The sequence below is a fragment of the Falco peregrinus genome, chromosome 3 (genome assembly GCF_023634155.1).
Source record: "Falco peregrinus isolate bFalPer1 chromosome 3, bFalPer1.pri, whole genome shotgun sequence".
NCBI lineage: Eukaryota > Metazoa > Chordata > Aves > Falconiformes > Falconidae > Falco > Falco peregrinus.
In genome coordinates, this window is record NC_073723.1 from 109,779,438 (window position 1) to 109,798,843 (window position 19,406).

At 54.4% G+C, this 19,406-nt stretch overlaps 1 protein-coding gene across 1 annotated transcript in view; it reads right to left on the bottom strand.

Moving 5' to 3' along the window:
- The window catches only part of EPHA8 (EPH receptor A8), a 51,625-nt gene extending 32,831 nt beyond the window's left edge, over positions 1 to 18,794 (bottom strand). The window contains exons 1-2 of the mRNA XM_013299581.3: positions 18,650 to 18,794; positions 5,668 to 5,732 (exon numbers count right to left, since the gene is read on the bottom strand). Of these exons, the coding sequence (XP_013155035.2) occupies positions 5,668 to 5,732; positions 18,650 to 18,734 (150 nt within the window). The 5' untranslated portion in view covers positions 18,735 to 18,794. The remainder of the gene's footprint in view (positions 1 to 5,667; positions 5,733 to 18,649) is intronic.
- Between the last annotated feature and the right edge of the window lie 612 nt (positions 18,795 to 19,406).

Sequence of the window (19,406 nt, forward strand, 5' to 3'; positions counted from 1 at the left end):
GCCTAACGGGGCAAGCACTCTTCCGTGGATGGAAATGCATGGAGGGCAGGCAGGCCAACTGAAGTGGTGGCTTAGATGCCACAAGTGCATCTTCCCAGAGTCCCACCAGGCAACACAGGTTTCCACAAGCTTTGCCAGGTCCCAGGATCTCCTGGGCATCGGGGCTGGAGCAACCCATTTCAGGAATCCCTATGATTGGAAGGGTCTTTCTTCATTACAGGCATTTAAGGCCAGGGAGAGGAACCCCTGACGCTGGGTACCACCGGTTCCAGAGCGCAGGCACTGTGCATGCACCCAGCCCCCTGGCATCCCTGCTCTTGGCTAACAGTTTGAAGAGGCTTTCATTAAACAAAGCTCAGCCCGGCCCCCATCATTGTGATAAGATCCCCTAGCGAGACAGAAATGAGGACATCATAATTAATGTGGTGAGCGCACGCATTGATGGGGGGGGGGGGGGGGGGCACACATGATTGCATCTGTATTCAGGGGTTTGCCTAAGAGTTTAAATTAAAGTCAACACCAGTTATAAAAAAAAATAATGCCAGATTATGAAAGGCGAAAGATGCAAACACCAGATATCTGGGCGGCTGAGCAAGGTCTTAGAAGTCTCCCAGGGCCTGTGTGGTGCAGCAGAGTGGGGAGAAGGAGGAGGAGGAGGAGGAGGAGGAGGAGGAGGAGGAGGAGGAGGAGGAGGAGGAGGAGGAGGAGGAGGAGGAGTGGAGGGGATGCACACGAAAGGAGAGACCACCCTCTGGAACAGAAGCTCAGCCTCCCACCACCCTTGTGGTACCCATGGAGGGAGCCAAGTGACAGGTTACCCCAGTCCTGGGATGGCTTCCAGGAGGGATGCCAGGTCTGCCTGGCATGGCAAAGCTTTTCCTGCTGCCGAGACATCCAGCACTTTCCTTCCTCCCTCCCTCCCAAGCACAAGGCTATGGCACCTCCCTGGGAGCCTCTGGGCCCCTCACACCACTGGCACTGGGAGAGGAGGGGGGGGGGAAAAAAAAAAAAAAAAAAAAAAAAAAATGGGAAGGGCTTTATTGCAGCTATAAATCATTAGATGGGAGGTGTTAATGGAGATAATCCCCATGAAATCAGTCGCTGCTGTGGCTAAGGAGGGATTTGTCAGGCAGTTAACTACCCTGAGCTTCACTGCAGGTGATTAACTCCTGGTAGTGACCAGCGTCTGGGGAATTAGCAATAACCCAGCATTTACTGAACAAGCACTGGGAGATGAGCTTTTATCTCAATTACTAGTCTAAATCTTTATTTTCCAATGTTCTATTCCAACTCATCTTCTTTTTTTTTTCTTTTTTTTTTTTTTTTTTTTTTCCCAAAGAAAATGAATTTCACCACAGCTTGCCCTGTAACTTGCTGGTATTCCTGGATCCAAGCAGAGGCTCCGTATTGGAAAAGAAACCCAAGAAACCGCAAAAGGACATCAAAGTGACGGAGGGCAGGAGACATAGCCTGAGCAGGTGGGAGAGCCCTAATAGCTTTTGGTGGTCTGAGGAGAAAGACACAACCCTGAGGGGAGCTGAAATGGCAAGTAAGCAGCGCAGCCAGACTGGAGACAGGGTTTTTGCAGGGTGGGCTTGGAGCAAAGGGAGACCCTGCTTTGTAACAGGGCTGGCGTGTAAGTCAGGGCTCCTCCAAGCCGTGAACTGACTGTCGGTGGCAGGACCAGGCAGAAAATGTCCCCCAGTGCGTGAGCTTTGCTCTGCACACAGTACGGTCCTGGCGCATTTACTGTAGCATCCTCACAGCAGCATGAACTCCCCACCCCTGATGCACAAACTGCTGAGGGACCATCCCACAGGCAGAAAAGTGTTGTCTGTGCTCTCAGCTGGTTGTTCAAGCAAATCTGGTGTCTTTCTGCCAGTTTTACCTCTGAGCTGCTGCAGAACGAGGGAAGAGAACTCTTGGCTAATCGTGCCCAGGGGCCTCAGGATCCGTCCCTCTCCCAGGAGCGGAGGGGCAGGGATGGGGAGGTGCAAACCACCTCGGAAGGTCTTTTCTGCTGCTCCCACCAGCAGAGTCAACACGGAGCATGCCAGGCATTGGGACAGCTGCCTGGGTGGTAGGTGCCCACCAGCCCCCTGGGCTGACCCCCAGCCTGGGCAGCAAGGGGGATGCTGTGGGGCCAGACCACAGAGATGCTGGTGGGGGAGCAGACAGGGTGGTCCTGGGCAGCACAGGGGGCCTTTCTCCAGCACTCAAGGTGCTCCCCTTATAATTAGCTTTTGCAAGGCAGCATTCAAGCTCCTTAGATACCCTGTGTCTGAACAAAATCATTTCCTGTTTGACTTTGTAAATCAAAGTAGACGATACAATAATTATTAATAATATGTTGACTTATCTCATCAGCGTTTTAATTAGGCAGTAGAAAAGCAATTTGCAAAGGGGCCGATCAGGCTCCCTCTGATCCAGAGGGTGACTTGCCAAGCGAGGAGAGGGGAGGGAAGGGCACTGGGGCACTGGGGCATTTTGCTGGGAAAAGCTGGGAAACCAGAGGCACAGAAGGGGAAGGGGCAGCCTCTTTGACGGCACTGATAAGAGTTTAATTTTCAATGCAGAGGGAATTGTTCGGGGGCTGCAGTGAGCTGCAAAGCTCCTGGGAGCCCTTTGAAGTTATAATTGAGAGGAGCCGCAGCCTGCGGGACAGGAATGCTCCCAGTGACCCTTTGCTTCCTGCACGTGTCTCCGGGGTGGAGGTGAGGGGGGGATGCAATTAAACCCCTGAGCGGCAATTACAGCCAATTACCCCTCAGTTAATTGTCTAGCAAGAGGAAATGTCAAAACAGGCCACGCTTGCCTCCCTGATGGCTTGTCACTCCCCAGGGCGATGGTGCTGTGCCCATTGCTCCCTGCTCCTGCTCTTGCTGGCCACAGCGAACACAGAGAAGGAAAAAACCCGTCCTGTGAGGCAAGTTCACCTTGCCCACAGGTGTGATGAAAACATCAGGCTTTTGCAAGCGGTAGCCTTCCAGTTTTGCACTGCTGATTCTTTGGATTATTGCCCTGACTGTGTGGGCAGCTCTGGGATCTCCCAGTCCAGAAGAGGACACTGCTCCCAGCTCTGGCATTCCCAGGAGCCCCAGGGAGGTGGGACAGGACCTGCAGGTGCTGGAAAAGCAAGCTGTAGGGCACTAGGGACCGAGCTAGAGGACACCAGTCTCCTTCTTAAGCTCCTCGGGCTGGGGCCTGGGGCTCAGTGGTGTTTGTTGCCATGCAAAGACACAGCCAGAGCCACCCCCGCTCCCCGATGTCACCCATGCGGTGGCCCTGGGCTCACACAGGAGAAGCAGGTAAAGCAAAACCAAACATCTCTTCAGCTGGGGAGCCAGGGGCAGCAGCACTGGCCCTTGGCAGGAGGATGCTGCAATGGATCAGTCTGTCTGTGGACAGAACAGAGATGCTGTGGGGAAATCCTGCACCCTCCAGCACCCAGTGCGCGCTCCAGCCATGGCTCAGGCAGGGCAGCCTGGGGGGATAGCACAGGGAGGGGGGGGCACTGCCACCTTTTTTTCCAGCAGGAGTGTCTGAATTAAGGAAATGGCAGCAAAAATAGGGACCTCATATAAAATCTAGCTTCACAGTACACCACCTCCTTCCTACACCATCCCAGGGCTGTCAGAGTCACGGCATGCTGGTGGGCTGGGACAGTTCCAGCAACACCAGCAGCACTCCCAAGGTGGTGACCAGCAAACTCAGTCCCTTTCCTAAAGCAGAGATCGTAGCAGGCTGGGAGCCACGTGGAGCCCAGCTACCAAGCCTGTGGAGCAGCCAGCATGCCTCCCACCTGGATCTGACCCCTGCTGCAGGGGCTGCAGCAATCATTACAAATCATTGGCGCTGCAAATGAGTACTGCACAGCAGCTTCGCTGAGACACCACAGCCCCGTATCCCATCTCCTTTCTGCTGCTGGCAGCTGGATCCAAGTGCAAATTTGCTACTCCAAAAACACCTGGAGCTGCAGAACCAGCAGGAGGGTAAAGGAATGAGATGCTCTTTCACGTTGATGTGGTGCAGTGGCCCATGGAGGAAGAACCACAGTCCAGACAAGTGTTCAGAGGAGCCATTAAAACCTCCAGCTGGAAAAAGATATGCAAAGTTGTTTGTGCAAGAATGTCGCATCAAAACCCAGGCACCCTCCTTGAAGGCGTTCAAGACTGTTTTCACACAGCTGTGTGATTATCCTCTGGGTAACAAGGCCACGAGCAGAGTAAAAGCACGGGGTAAGTGAGGAGTGGTGACCTGACTTACTTAGGTCTTGTAGGACACAGCAGCATGTCCAGGAGGTGGTTTTGGCGTTAGGCGTCATACAAGTCTCTTTGTTTTTTCTTTTTTTGGCATCTAGCATTGACTATTCTTAATAAACATCACTAATATGTGTGGGCAAACCCATGTAATGATGGGCTTTTAACAAGGACCTGTTAATGACGTTGCTACAGGATCTGGAGGGTTTGCCACCACTGGCAATTTTGTAGTCAATTTATTTTTTTCCCCTAAAAGATGGGCTTTTCTGAGATGAGTGAATTAACAGGTCTGAAGGCCCGTATTTTTGCAGATCACATCACATCAGTTCTGTGGTCCCCTCCAACCTTGTACCTCTCAATCCATTACATTTCCACAGTTGTCATCATTGCAATAGTTAACTGCTAAAATTAGACCCGAATTAATGTTCTAATATATTTACATATATGATAATGCCTGCTATAAATCCGATCATTGTTATTGTTAGGAATTCACGGTTCTGATCACGCCTGCTCAAACAGCGCGGCGACTGAAAGTCTCAAGCAACAGATCAATGAAAATGATTAGAGGCCTGGGAAGATTTCTGTAGGAGGCAGAATTGAAAAGATTAGGACCGTTTAGTTCCGAGAGGGGATGAAAAAGAGTGGACATGAAAAATCAACCCAGCAGCAGAAGCCAGGTAGGCACCCCAGTTTTGCACGTTCTGTGCATGCAGCAAGCCCCACTGTGCCCTGCAGTTGGCCCTGTGTGTATTTATGGGATTGTTTCTGTTCACTAAAGGAATGAGCAAAATCCTTCCAGCCAGGTCCCCCCTGCCATCCGAAACTCACAATTTCCAGAAAGCTGCTGTGGTAGGAAAACCTAGACATGGAAATGCAAGTGAAGGGAGGATGCAGCCAGTAGAGATGGCAGGCTCACATGGGGGTCACCTCCCCTACACCCCTCCTGGTCACATTGCATCCCCACTCCCCGTAAGGAACCAGCCAGAAGGGATACTTCCCTGCCCCTCTTGCCCAGTTCCCACAGCCAGCTCCTCTGATTACAGGTGGTTGAGAGCTTCCCCGTTATTTTGAGCTGTTCCTCCTGATGCTTCCCTGGTGCAGCAAGGAATGAGATGCTTCTCTGTGAGTGCTCGTGGGGGCCACCCAGCTCCTGAGCTCCCTCAAAGCTCGGGACCTGGTGACAACTTGGTCCCTCCCAGGGGACATGGAGAGTTAAACGGCATTTCCAAATGCCACTTTCCCACTGCTAGCCTTTCAGATTAGTATTTTCCCAACAGACGTGGGCTTCTTGCCCCATCAGCACTGACCAAGGCACCAGCCTGGGGCTGAGATGTCCATCCACCCTCCCCGCAGGTATCCATGGTGACCCGTCCCACTGGGGTCCCCCATGTGTCAACTTCATACTTACCCCGTGTGAGGGATACGTCATCCAGCCCCAGTCCCCAGGGATCGTTGATGTGTCTAGCAAGTTCACTGTAAAACACAGGAGCAAAATGCTGCATTAGAAAGCTTTCTCCCCATCCCCAAGGGGTGAGGAACTGAGCTCCCACAAATGACCCTTCCTTGTACCCTGCTCGCTTGATTGTCCCATGCACCCATCGATCCATAGGGCTACTGCCAGGGACCTGCCTGGCTGCAGCTGAGGCAGATACGGAGCAAGGGGATGGCAACAAATGATGCTCCCCCGAGCTGTTGGTTTGGGGTAGAGTTGGGGTGGGGCTGTATCAGTTCTGGCCATAGGGCTTAGAGCAATGCATCCTCTTGGAGGAGAGGGGGCTGCCAACAGCAGGTCAGAGGGGATGCAGAGCAGGTCAGAGGGATGCAAAGCAAGGGAGAGCTGGGGAAACAAACTCCAAACATCAGGTTGTCCGGCAGTCCCACCCTGTGCCCACACCAATGCAATGGGAGCATCATTTCTTGCCTGGACACTTCTGCTCCAGAGGCTTTGCAGAGCCCTTTAGGCTCATTTCCCTCCCAGCACCACCAGTTTAAAGTCCGCACTCCAGCAGCCACTGTAATTATGCACCATGGTGCCCAGCTCCAGCACAAAGTGACCCCCCACGGTCCTGGCTGACACCCCACTGGACAGGCCAGACCACAGGGGACCAGCTGCGTGGGGAGACCCATCAAAGCCAGCCCTTCAGAAGCCCTGCCACCACTGGGAGCCCAGCTTAACGAGGAGACACGGGCAAATCTGCGAGGAGAGGGGAGCAGCTTCTGTGGGGGGAGAGATGAGGACACCTTTGAATGTACTCAGGAGCTTCCCACAGAAACCTGTGCAGTGTCAGCAGTGGAATGGGGGCAGCGGGATGCCACAGCATTGCTGCGTGCAAAGGGTGATCTGCCCCTGGGTGTCACCTACTGCCGTCAGCCCCACGCTGGACGCTGCAGCACCAGGCAGAGGAGAGCCTTGCCACCACCCTTATAACCCCCCGACTTGCTCAGCACCTGGGGAAGGAGCCCAAGCCCCAGCTCCAGGGTACAGAGCCGGGGGGTGGAGGCCTGGGAGAGGGTGCTGGCAGGGTGCCCTCACCTCGTCGTGCCACCAACACCAGGGTGCCCATGCCTCGTCACCCCTCATCAGCACCAGGCTCCCTCAGGGACCTCCAGTGCCTCCAGCTTTGCCCAGTGCTCTTTGCCCTGCAGCTACCCAGTAAGGTTGATCCTGCTCCGGATGCCTCATCCGTGCTGGCTGCCCATCCTCACCCTCAAGCAGCATCAAACTGGACCTCGAGGCAACTGGGCACCGCATCCCTGCTGCAGCACCAGGTCACGGCTGGTCCCTGGGCTCTGGGGGGATGGTGGTCTCGGTGCAAGGCACCAGCTTGTCGCGGTGGGGATGGGGCACGTTGGGACAGCAGCCCCAGCCCTGGTAGAGGCTGGGCTCAGTGTGACGCTGGTCCCAGCAGCCGGGGGAATGGGTGCCACTTTCATTTACTATTACCAAGCAGGGAAGGAGAAGGGGGGGGGAGAGAAGAGCAGAGACGTGAGCTGGCTGTGAAACACCCGGACGTCATGCTCCTGACAGAGCAGATTAGGAGCTTTTGAGGCATTTATTAATGTTAGCAGAACAATTTGAAAGAATTTCCAGGGTTTCTTGTGTGACTCCATTGGCCCAACAGCAGGCCGAGCCCCTCCACTCCCCGCATGGCGCTGCTCCCACTGCTAAAGAGGCCCCTTGCCCTCAGCACGGAGTAATTACCTCGGAGATCTCAAATCCATTTTTATTTGTTATTCTTAATCTGAAGATTTTCTGCCTATTTTCCCTGGGTAATTCGCCCAGCAGGAACCCGGGCTCGGGAGTTTCCCTGCTCACAGTGCAGGAGCACAGTCGCAGTGACCCTCAGCAGGCAGGCTGCGGGGAGGGAACCGCTTTCGCAGACCCTCTGTCCCCCCCGCCGTGGTCTGTGCACCCTCTTTCCCACGCTGAGATGCTCAGCGATGGATGTGGCTGCCTCTCGCTGCTCTCCAAGCAGCATGAGGAGCCTGCAACAGACTGGGGTCCAGCCACAGCATCACGCCGTGGGGAATGATGCTGAGATCGGAGCAGGCATGGTGGGACGTGCCCCAGGCTTCTCTGCACAGCGGCGTGTGGGACCTGGAGCCAGCTTGCGACGCCCCATCCCACCACGTGGACCATATGGTTGTCACCCAACCTGGTACAGATGATGGAGCCGTCTCCTTGCGGGTGCTTTGGTGCACAAACAAGCTTGCATTCCCTGCAACACGCCCGTGGAGCAGATCGCTTGAACCTCTTTGAAGGAAAAGAGCTAAGTTATTTCTTTGATTCCTTAACAAGCGTTTCAGCCAAGTGCATTGGAGTCCTATGCATTAAGCCCACTGCAGCGGGCATTGCACAAACACAGAGGCATTGCATGTCCAAGAGCTCCTGCATTAACTCATGGTATAGCGCACATCTGTGGCTATGAGCATCCACCCAGCAGCACCATGACAGGCTGTGCTGGGATGTGGGGAGACCCACGCTCTCCCAAAACCCAAACTGTCCATTTCAGCGGGAGGCTACAGATGAACACCAAAGGGAACCCGCCGCATCGCATGCAACAACTGCCCCATCCAGCCCCTCGCAGGTGATCTTCCAGCTGCATCTCTGGAGGCGATGCTCAGAAACAGCCCGCCCTTGATGCCGGAGGGTGAGTGAGGCCGCCACAAAGGACCCTTTTCAGCTGAAACGTTTCTCAGAAAATGTGCCGGTTTGGGAGACCTCTCTCCTACAGCTGGGCAATTCTGTTTGATGTTATGGACTGTCTGCACATATCAGTCTCAAACAGCGAGCTCCATTTTGTTTTCCTGAGCACCATTTTGTATTTTCCCTATTCTGTGCCTTGGCCTTGACTCGGCGTATTGAGCCAAAACACCAGGAGGTGTCAGGGGAAATTCTTGCACTGGTGGAAAAGCTGTCAAGCCTGATTGCCCGTTCAAATGGAAGCACCTAGGAGCAAGCAGGTCGCTTCCCCAGCACCAACCGGGGTCTTGAGACAGAGTCTCACGCAAGGCAGACCTACTTGCTCCTTTCTAAAGTTGCATCCTCTAACGTCGCGCGAGTAGTGCACATTGCAATCTCATAGGTGCAAATTACGCAGGAGTCAAAGACCAGGTATACATGTATGTATATGATGTATAATTTATTTATACCTGCCACTTTATTTTTGTATGCACATCTGTATCTGTAGCCCTATCCGTACTCATACCTGTACCCAGATCTACCAAATTCTAAACGCCATTTGGGATGAGTGAGGAAGCCGAGGCAGGGACTCACATCCAGAGGCTGTGTGTTTTGCCGGGTCCATATATCTCTTGCCTTATACCTATACCTATAGGGAGCAAGTGCTCAGAAACCTTTCCCAGCACTTGCGTGTGTGGCGGCGGCTCCCACAGGGCTGTATTACAACCCTAACAGGCGCAGGCGCTGGGGGGTCCCACATCTAAGCATGCCGGGCTCAGGAAGGGTCCCACGGCAGCCACAGCTGCCCAGCCCAGGGGAGCCTGGGGACCCTCTGCCCACCCAGGGGTGCGTGGTGGGGTAGCGGGACAAGCCTGGGGGTGACACAATGGGGGATGCACTGAGCCCCAGCCTCTAGAAGAGCAGTGTGGGACCAAAGAGGGCCCTGAGCACCCTCGCTAATTGTTAACCCACTGCAGTCCTCACTCTAATTACTCTGCCGTCTCCCTCCCAGGCAGGGGCTTTGTAGCGCAGGCATGGGGAGGAAGGGTCAGTGGGAGCAGCCCTGTTCCCTTGGGCTTCAGTTCCTCTCCATCACAACTTCAAAGGCCTCCCAAGATTCACAGCAAGGCTCCCCCCCATGCAACAACGCCTTTTGCATCGATAATTAAACTCTTATCAGCACGGTTAGGCGCTCCTGCTCCCCGCTACCCAAAGACTGGCAGGCTCAGCCCCCGCAGCCACCCGCGGGTCTGCACACCCCACGCTGGCCCCACAGCCCCAGCCCCACTCGGTGGGGGAACTACACGGGGAGGGCTCTCTGCAGCGGGAAGAGAAAGTCGGGGTATGGGAAAGGGGCAGGGAAAGGCTCCCTGAGAGGAGGGGAACAAGGGCCAGCAGCATTCATTTCCCATAAGCTCAGACAGGACTTTGAAGGGGCAGGTGGGGCCAGGGTGGGTCAGCTATTTGTGTCCCACCGTTTAATCCAGGGGCACGCTGAATAGCCAGCTGCGACCTTTCCGAATCGGGAGGCAAAGCCAACCAACAAAGCTGTGTCTTACCGGCCTCGGAGCATGGCAGGGGGACAGGCCGGCATGCTTTACTTCCAGCTTCCCCCTCCCTGGGACAATATTTATCTTTAAAGAAAGGAAAAGAGTCATGTAGTCACCAACACACGCGGCCAGCCCTTGGGGCTTCGCAGTCAGAGCAGCAAGTCCAGCGGGTAGGTCAGCTCTGCCCATGGGGGAGCTGTGCGCAGGGGCTGAGCCCCACCGAGCCTGGTGGGCATGGTGGTGGTGGGGTGGGCACGGTGGTGGCAGGGTGGGCACAGTGGCAAGGAGGTGGGCACGGTGGTAGGGAGGTGGGCATGGTGGTGGCAGGGTGGGCACGGTGGCAGGGTGGGCATGGTGGTAGGGAGGTGGGCACGGTGGCAGGGGGGGTGGGCACGGTGGTAGGGAGGTGGGCACAGTGGTGGCGGTGTGGGCACAGTGGCAGTGGGGTGGGCACGGTGGTGGTGGGGGTGGGCGTGGTGGCAGGGAGGTGGTACGGTGGTGGCAGGGTGGGCATGGTGGTGATGGGGTGGGCATGGTGGCAGGCAGGTGGTACGGTGGTGGCAGGGTGGGCATGGTGGTGATGGGGTGGGCATGGTGGCAGGCAGGTGGTACGGTGGTGGCAGGGTGGGCACGGTGGCAGCGGGGTGGGCAGGGTGGCAGGGTGGGCATGGTGGCAGCAGGGTGGGCAGGACGGCAGGGTGCTGCACACCATCATTCTGCCGCAGCCGCAGCGGGACCCGTGCAGGCTTTGTCGAGCAGCTGCTTGTCCACGGGGCTGCAGGGACTAAGGGCACAGCAGGGGTGACGCTCGCATCAGCACCCGCTGGCCTCGGCTGCCCAGAGAGGAAACTGAGGAAAGCACTGGGGGTAGGATGTAAAAGATGGCACCATATCCAGCAGGAACGTGGGATTTCCACAGTTCTGGAAATACCAGAATCAGGCTGGGAAAAAAAATTAATAATTTAAAAAATGAACCGTTTTCAAACAATTGCCATGAAAAGCAGTGCTGCTTTTTGGATGTGCCCTAATTCCCATTTCAGGATTTCTTCTCAGACCTCTGGATTGTCGCTGTGAACTTTCTGTATTTAATTTTATATCGTTTTGTAATGCATCAGGAGCGGCAATGCCCATAAGGACTGCCCAGAGGGTCACCCCTTTTCAGGGTACCACGAGCAGAAGATACTTTGATGTAGGAAGAAAGCTTGTTTGTTCAATCAGTGCTAACAAAAAGCCACAGCTCAGGTTTTAAAAATAAAATGATCAACCTGATCCTTCCAGACCCTGCATGATATCATGTAAGATAATGTGCAGTGCAAGAGCATAACCTGTGGTAAGACCGAGGTGTCGTGAAATAATGTAAAAAATGAAACAAAACAAAACAAAACACCCTGAATAAAGTATTTCCAAGGCTAAAACCCTTGAAATTACAGGGCAGCATTTTTTTTTCCTAGGAAAAAAAACAACCAAACAAAAACAAAAAACCCACACATCAAGAGCCAAACAACCAAAACAAAAAGTGTTTTCTCTTGGAAATATAGGTGAGAAAATAGAGATGTAAAATGCTCGTGCTTCCTGCTCGGTTTGAGACTCCTGATGCTCGTGTGCGGTGGGACAGCCAGGGCAAAGTGAATCTGCAGGTTTAGGTGACCCAAATTAAAGCACACACGGTACCCACCCGGGCAGGGTGTTCTGGTACCGGGGTGCATCCCTGCACCGTGCAAACGATAAGTAAAACGATAAATAAAAGAAGATAAGTAACCGGCTGGAAACGTTAAAAATCCACGGGATGTCCCAGGGCTTGAGGACAGGTTGTATGGGTCCAGCCCCGAGGGGGGAGCACATTTCCACGGCCCCTCGTCCAGGGGCTCGTGCCAGTGGGGAAAGAGTTATTTTGGGCCCCGAGGGGTGGTTGGGCTTGTTGTAATTCAGGGCAGAAGCCAGAGGAGGAGGTGGGAAGGCTCTGGGGACGGGAGGATGAGAAAGGTCAGGGAGGCGAGATATTCCATGGAAATACCCGGTGTGAGCAGGAGAAGGAGCAGGACCGCGGCGAGGCTGGGGAGGGGACAGGCACCAGGGCGCACCGAAGGGAGCTGAAGGGTCCCTGCAGCCCTGGAGAAAGGCTTTGCAGACCTGGTGGCCCCAGGTCTGGCCATCTGGGGGTCACACGAGTCCTTTCCATCACAACGTCCCCAGCCTAAGGGATGGGAAGGCGACATGGACCCATCCATCAGCAGAGAGGAGCCCGTGCCTCGCACAGCAACCTCTCGGCATCTCATTTGGCTAAAGCCCTGCGAGAACTAATCTGTTCAGGCCACACGTCACCGAAGGACAACTTCTTGCAGCCCTGACCGGTGTCCCCAAACCCAGAAGCCTGAAGAACACCTAACGGACCTGCACTCGGACCTACACGTCCCATTTTCCACCAAGCTGCAGTCCCAGCTTCAGGGACAGGCTGAATATTTCATGCTACCAGTAACACACGACCATGACAGTCTTTAAAAATTATAGAGGAGATTTTGCTAACACGGAACACGCCTTTTCTGCTTGTGATAAGAAAAACCTGCGGAGCACAGATCAGAGAAATGGGAGCCCTCGCCAGAGGAGTTTGTGCCGGGGTCCTCACACCAGTCCTGACTCCTTTTCTCACGGGTGTTGGGTTATAGCAAAAGTGGACACAACGTGAATAGACACAAATGCTTTTTCAGCTTTAGCTGCCCAGGTTTCTGACTTCTGCTGCATTTTTGGGGAGTCAAAGCTTACACCAGGGAAGTCCCTAACTCCATCTCAGGTCCTTATCCCAGAGCATGCAACTTCCCACCTAAACCCACCTGCCTGCTCGGTTATCTCCTGCCAGTTTGGGATTTTTGCAGATTTCCTACCCAAACTCCTGACTCCCCGCTGTCGCTCCCAGCCAGTCCCCGTGCTACCCACAGCAACTCTGGTGGGTTTGGCGCTGGAGAGCTGTGCCCGTGGCAGAGTCTGCGAGTCCGTCGGCCGGACGAGCCCTGCAGTGCCCCAAAAAAGACACCCTGCCGTTCCCACTGACCCCTGCAGCCCAGTAGTCCTGGCAAAAAAATTGAGCTTTATCCTCTCTGGAAGATTCACTAGGGAAATGTGGATCTTTGCAAATGTGCTCGCTTATCTGGATTATCGGAAGGGGCTTTGGAATGCAGTTTTTCAGGCTGTCGGATGCCTTTTCCCTAATTTCTCCGAGGATGGCTTTTCCTCTCACACCAGTTGGCCACCCTAAACCATGCTTAGCAGTTTGTACCCCAGTGACATTTTTAAAGCAAGTTAATTTCTTATAAAGGCTTTTGCCTTACTTTGCCCTCTTAAAAATAGCTTTCTGAAACGGAACATCTTTCCAGACAAAAATACCAATACTAAAAACATTTGAGGGGACAGGCTGAATATCTCATGCCACCAGTAATGAAATATCGCAAGAGTCCTTTAAAATTGGATGGGAGGTACCTAGCACAAAAGGAAGGATGCAGTGACTGGTGTGTGCCCTTGATACTGGGATGGAGCTGGTCTCTCCAGCTGCAGCCAGCGCTGCTGCCGCTCACTTACATGGTAAAAGCATTTTAAATACGAGAAAACGGAGATAGAGCAGAAGATACCGCAGGCACCACCATAATACCAGGGATGGAAGAAAAAAAACCATGAGTGAGGGGAACCTGCAGAGCCCAATCTGCTTGTGCCCATGAGGGGTGCGAGGCACCCGGTTGCACTCAGCGTACTTTCACGGCAGAAAAATATGGTGTCTTTAATCTAGCAAGAAAAGCCTAACAAGAACAAATGGCTGGAAGGTGAAACCAGGCAAATTTGTATTAAGGAAAAAGAGGGGTCCAATTTTTCAAGGCTGAGGCTGATGAGCATTGGAAAAAATTATTAAGGGCAGGGATGGATCTGCCTTCACCAATGTCTTTAGATAAATGTTGAATACCTTTCTGGATGGTATCCCTGGGCCAAACTCAGCTCATTAAGCTTTATTGGTGTGGCTGGACCTGACCCATGAAGGAGTTACATCCTTTATGTGGTTATTTATGACCCCAAGTAGCACACATCTACATGGGCGAGACATGTTTGGGGTTTTTTTGTTTTGTTTCTTTTTGAAGGAAATAACGACTGCATGATCCCGCCGCTCACTTTTCAACTACCAGGGCCGAAGGGGTTAATTGTTTCTCTGTGACAGAGGAATAATTTTGAGTGTTGGTCATGCAAACACGGCTGGGGTTAGGAGAATGAACTATCAAAAACTGTCAGGGTATGAATAGAGTTATCATATGAATGGATTTGCCCCTGGAGATAAAGGCAGCACTGAAGGCTGCCAGCGAGGCGAGCAGGGACGTACAAAACACAGGACCCGACCGAAACAAAGAGCGGAGGTGTCAGGATGGCTTGATGAAACCGGCGCATCCCGGAGCCTTGCCCATCGGGACCCACGTGCACCCACCCCAGCGGGAAGCGTGGGACGAGCCGCTCTCCGTCCCTCCCTGGGCTGAGCATCTTTGGGAGCTGGAGTTCATTTATTTTTCGTTTGGTGTTTGTTTTGGTTTTTGTTTGTTTGTTTGTTTGTTTTCTTCTTTTAGGTAAAATATATTTCTGATCATTTCTCAACAATCAAAAAAGGGAATTCCTTCATCCCTGTAGTTATTCATCGGGTTTTCAGCTGTACTCAAATTTAGACTCATCAGATCTATTTCCACTGTCACCAAAATGGGTGCCCATTTATTTCCACTGTAAATAAACCCCTCGTGATTTCAGGAAACAAGAATTCAAGGAGAATGAAAAAAAATCTTGCAGAGTTGGTGGGTTTTGTGCACTGTTGTATTATTTTTCTACAAATTCAGGGGGTTGATTTTCCAGAAGTTTTATAAGCTATTAATACAAGAAGGATAGAAATGAAGGTGAGACCAGAAAACATAACCCCATGAGCCCATCTAAAATCATGCAAGGATTCGCTTTATATCAGCATTTTGGGAGCAATCAAAAAATTACACACCCCCAAAATTTTTTTCTTGTAATTTTTTTTTTCAAACATAGCCCAAATCCACTCCCTCTTTTAAACTAATGCTTCCCCATCCCCCCATAACCAAAAGTCTGTGTACCTAAACCCTCTTGTTTCCTATTCTTACAGAGGACCACGGCATCCTCACAGCCTTTTTACAACTGAAAAAGCTGTTTCCTCTCCCTTTCAGAGCTTTGCTTCTCCCACAGCCCCGACTTCGGCATTGTTGCGGAAGGGCTAGAAAAGTAGCACTGAAAAAAATGTGCGGATGAGTTTTTACCTCTTTTTCTGTTTGAGCAGAAGGGCAATTAATGAGATTACAATCAAGAGATTAGCGGGGGAGATTGCCACAGACCCTTCCCTGGCCCCGTTTCGGCAGCGCAGCAAGCTGCTGGGTTTTCCCAAGGACCCCGGTGCTCTCCCGCACCCCAGCCCTGTCGCAGGGAGGAAAAAAAAATGTCTCCATCACCAACCCTGTGATACGGGGAAAAGGTGAGCGTCCTTGTGTCAGCGGCTCTGCATCCTCCCCAGTACGGTCCCTCTACATCACCCTATCCCTGTCACCTGCTGTTTGCCTCAGCTGCCCCTATGTGCCCTGAAATGCTGGGGGAGACATCTCCAGGTCCCCCTTCTCTCTGGCACCATGTTCCCCACCAAGGTACCACCCAAGTTCATGGGTCTGTGCCGTGATGGGGAGGAAGGTCCTCCACCTCACAGACGGAGGGCAGAGCTGAGCCAGAGGCATCACCTGGGAGGGCGCAGATCCCAGTAGTAGCATTTGAAGTGTCATTTTCTGGCAGAAAATACATTTTTGTCACCCCCTGCCCAAGCCCCAAATGCGGTAATTTCTGCTCATCTGATTTGCTTTCAATCAAACAAGGATATTTCATATTTTATTATTTAACTTCAGTCCACGGCGTCACATAAGATACCCGCTTTAATGTAATTCTTGCCTATGCAACTCAGTGTGTAATAGTGTAAATATTTTAGTCTATCTATGTTACTGAAAATAACTTTCCTACCTCCCTGCTCTAAAGCAATTTAAGACAAAATTTCATCAGTGCTCCAAACAAAAATCTTCCACATCCTGCAAATTTTTACTCATTTAGGAAAAAATCTGAGCTTTGGCTTTCAATGTGTTTTGCAATGGCTGCCACACTGAAATGGGATTTCCCATGAAACGGCGATTCCTTTTTCCTCCCATTTCCAGAGCACCCACTGCATGCAAGACTGAAAAGAATAAACTTCTTGGAACAAATCTTGCAGGGAAGAGAAAGGTACTGGGAACCCTTGGAAGGGGAAGAAAATCAGAGTGAAGCCGTTTCATCAGGTTAATACACATCTTTATATAGTGATTGCCTCCCCGTACGCACATGCAGAGTGCAGCAACGCACCCGCCTTAAATTTGTTTTGCAGCTGTAATTTTCTACCCTGCATCTCTCCAACAAGCGTGGGGTTTGCTGGGTGGCATGGCCAGAGATGCACGGCACGGAGTAGACCGTGGCAGCCAGCAGAGGTCACGGTCAGCAGCAGCCGGGCACCTTTGTGCACCACGACAACACCCTCGCACCGTGCCCGCGTGTGCCATGCGGTGTAGAAACGGGGTAGCAAAGGCCGGCAAAAGCGGAGTGCGGGAGACACCACGGCTATGTTACACTTGGCAGCATCTCTCTGTGTTTCTAGTCCCATCCCCATACCAGGGCACTCGGACCAGCACCGCAGCCACCCCTGCATGGATGCTCCAGCTCGTCCCAGCACCCTGAGATGCCAGGTGTTGGCAGGAGCCTGCTGCCACGTCCCCAGCTCCACTGCCCGTACCACGGGGCCTGGCTGGCACTGAGCTGCCCCGTGCTACTGCAGAGCAGTGCCCCACTACCCACGGAGGCACGAGCATCCTTGCAGGCAGCGGACGGAGCCCCACCAGCTTTCTGCAGGGTCCCACACTGTGTCCTCATGACGCCCAGCACTTTCTGCCCAGTCTAACCCAGATCCAACACGCTTGGTCTTCCCCAGAGCCGGGCTCATCCTCAGCCCCACACATCCCCCTGACCACAGCTGTTACTGGGACTAGCTTTCCTTCCCAGAAAGTCTTGTGGGAAACCCAGGTCTTTCCCAGCAGAAGACAGACAGTAGCCCAGGGCCTGGCTGTTCATACAGATGCCATGAAACCCACCCCAGCAGCCAGCAGTCTCCTGAACAGCGGAAAGCAAAGAAGCTCCAGCCTTGCATGTCCGTGCGCAGCGTTAGCTGAGTTCAGGTAGGGCTGCAGCCCTGAGAGCCCAGGGCAGCGCGGGCAGCATCCTGCACTGCACTCTGCCCAGGGTACGGGGTATGGGGCAGCTGCCGCACCGTGGTGCGGAGGGCAAGCAAGGGATGGGGGCATTGGAGTGCTTGGGGTCCCATCGTGCACCCACACAGCCCATCCCCAGCAGTGAGAACCCAAGGGCAGGAAAGCCAGTGGGGAAAGGAGCAGGAGGAGTGCTAGGAAGCAGCCAGCTGGCAGAAAACGGGGTTAGGACCCACAGACAGCTGGAACTGGGTAATACAGGTGAGGCAAGACAGGCTGGTGGGAGGGGAGGTGCAGGTGGGTGTCGGAAGACGGTAGCAGGCACAAGGACCTGGCCCAGCAGGGTGCTGCAAAGTGCATGAGGCATCGTGGTGCCAGCCCGTGGGCCTCGGCATGCCAGAAGGATGGCAGGCTTGCAGGGGCAGGAGAAGGGAGGGATGCCACTGCCGCTGCTGGATAGGGACACCAGCACTGAGGCTCGCTGCAGAGGGCTGCTCCGTGCTGGCCACAGCTCCCAGGCATAGCAGAAGGGAGGAAGGATGCTGCTGCCAGTGCCAAGGACACGCTCAGGAGTGGGAACGGCAGATCTCTGGGTGATGAAGATCAGCAGACCTGGGAAGCAGCCGTGACGCCGCTGCCAGTGCGGAAGGCAGGCGAGTGGGTGGGTGGCAGGCAGCGGGAGCAGCGCTGCTGAACCCGAGGGGAGCCCGAGATGCCGGCGTGGGGCTGTGCTGCCAGCAAGGGCCGGGGATGAGCGCAGCCAGCAGCGGGGCAGAGTGGCCTGGCAGAGGGAGCAGGCCTGACCTGGCTTACACCGAGATGTCAGGAGAGAGTCCCTGGCTGCATCCCTGCTTTTCACTTCAGAAGTTTCCAGCCCTTTCCCTGGTGACAAGTTTCCCACCTGAGTGCCCTTCCAGCCCCTCACACCCTCTGCACGCCTTCCCGTGACCACCCACTCGCTCCACCGCAGCCCACACCACCTGGCCAGCAAGCACGGCCCCGTGCTGCCGCCAGCTCCAGTGATCGCCATGGCTGAGCTGGTGCCCGTGTCCCTGTCCCCTCTGCAGCCACCCCTGCACGCTGCAGCAGAGCCCTTGCAGGGGAGGCCAGGCAGAGCTGGCAGGCATTGCTGCAGACATCAAGTCCTCCTGCCCAGCTCCGAAGTTTAGCCTCTGGTGCAAAGCTCCAGGATAAGCAAACTCAGGCAGGCAGGAACCGGGAGCTGTGCTCCCCTGGGAGCACGAAGAAGCTGAGCCCATCGGAGTGAGCAAGCCCATGCGGACACATCCAAACCGCCGCAGCGATCCTGCGGGCCCCCCCAGTCCTGCCCTGTCGCTCCAGGGCCACCCCGGTTCCTACCTTCACTGGTGGTGGCAGAGAGGCAGGCAGCCAAAGCGATGACGATAGAGAGTGAGGATGTCAGGTCCCCCTGTGCCCATGCCATGGTCCGGCAGGGCCACCAGGCACGGGACAGGGCCACCTCGGTTGTCCCAGCACCTCTGCGAGCGAGTGCCCGGAGCTATGGCACACGCCGGCTAATGCAAAGGCACTTTGCGCACATTGCTTGCATCCACACAGGCGAGCGGCTCGGCAGGGAGGGAGCAGCCTGTCTGTCACCGCTCGCAAGCCAATGGGCTGGGTGGGCTCTGCAGCGAGCCCCCCTTCCCGCACCACACGCCACGCTGTACCCAGCCCCAGCATCCGGACGGCGGGCCCCTGCTCCCCGCTGCCAGCCAGCCCCCCTCCCTGGTGATGCTCCAGCAGCCCCCGCTGCTCCTCGCGTTCCCCATCCCTCTTCGCTGCTCTCGCCCGGCTGCTGCGCAAGCCAAACTTGCAGCTGGGGTCAGGCGTGAAGGGGAAGGGGTTGCCCTTCAGCCTCGGTGTGCACAGAGGGGCAAACCCCTTGGACGTGCTCGCTTGCGTGTCTGGGACCAGGGAAGATGGGCAGAATTCCCCCCGTCTCGACGCTTTTCATCGGTCTGGGATAGAAGCTCTCCGCTCGCCCTTGAGCTGGGACAGCGGGAGCAGGGGGCAACACGGCCAGGGCTGGCAGCACCCAGCCTGCTTATAGCCGTGTTGGCTACCTGAGAGAGGACCAGCCATTTCAAAAGCAGGG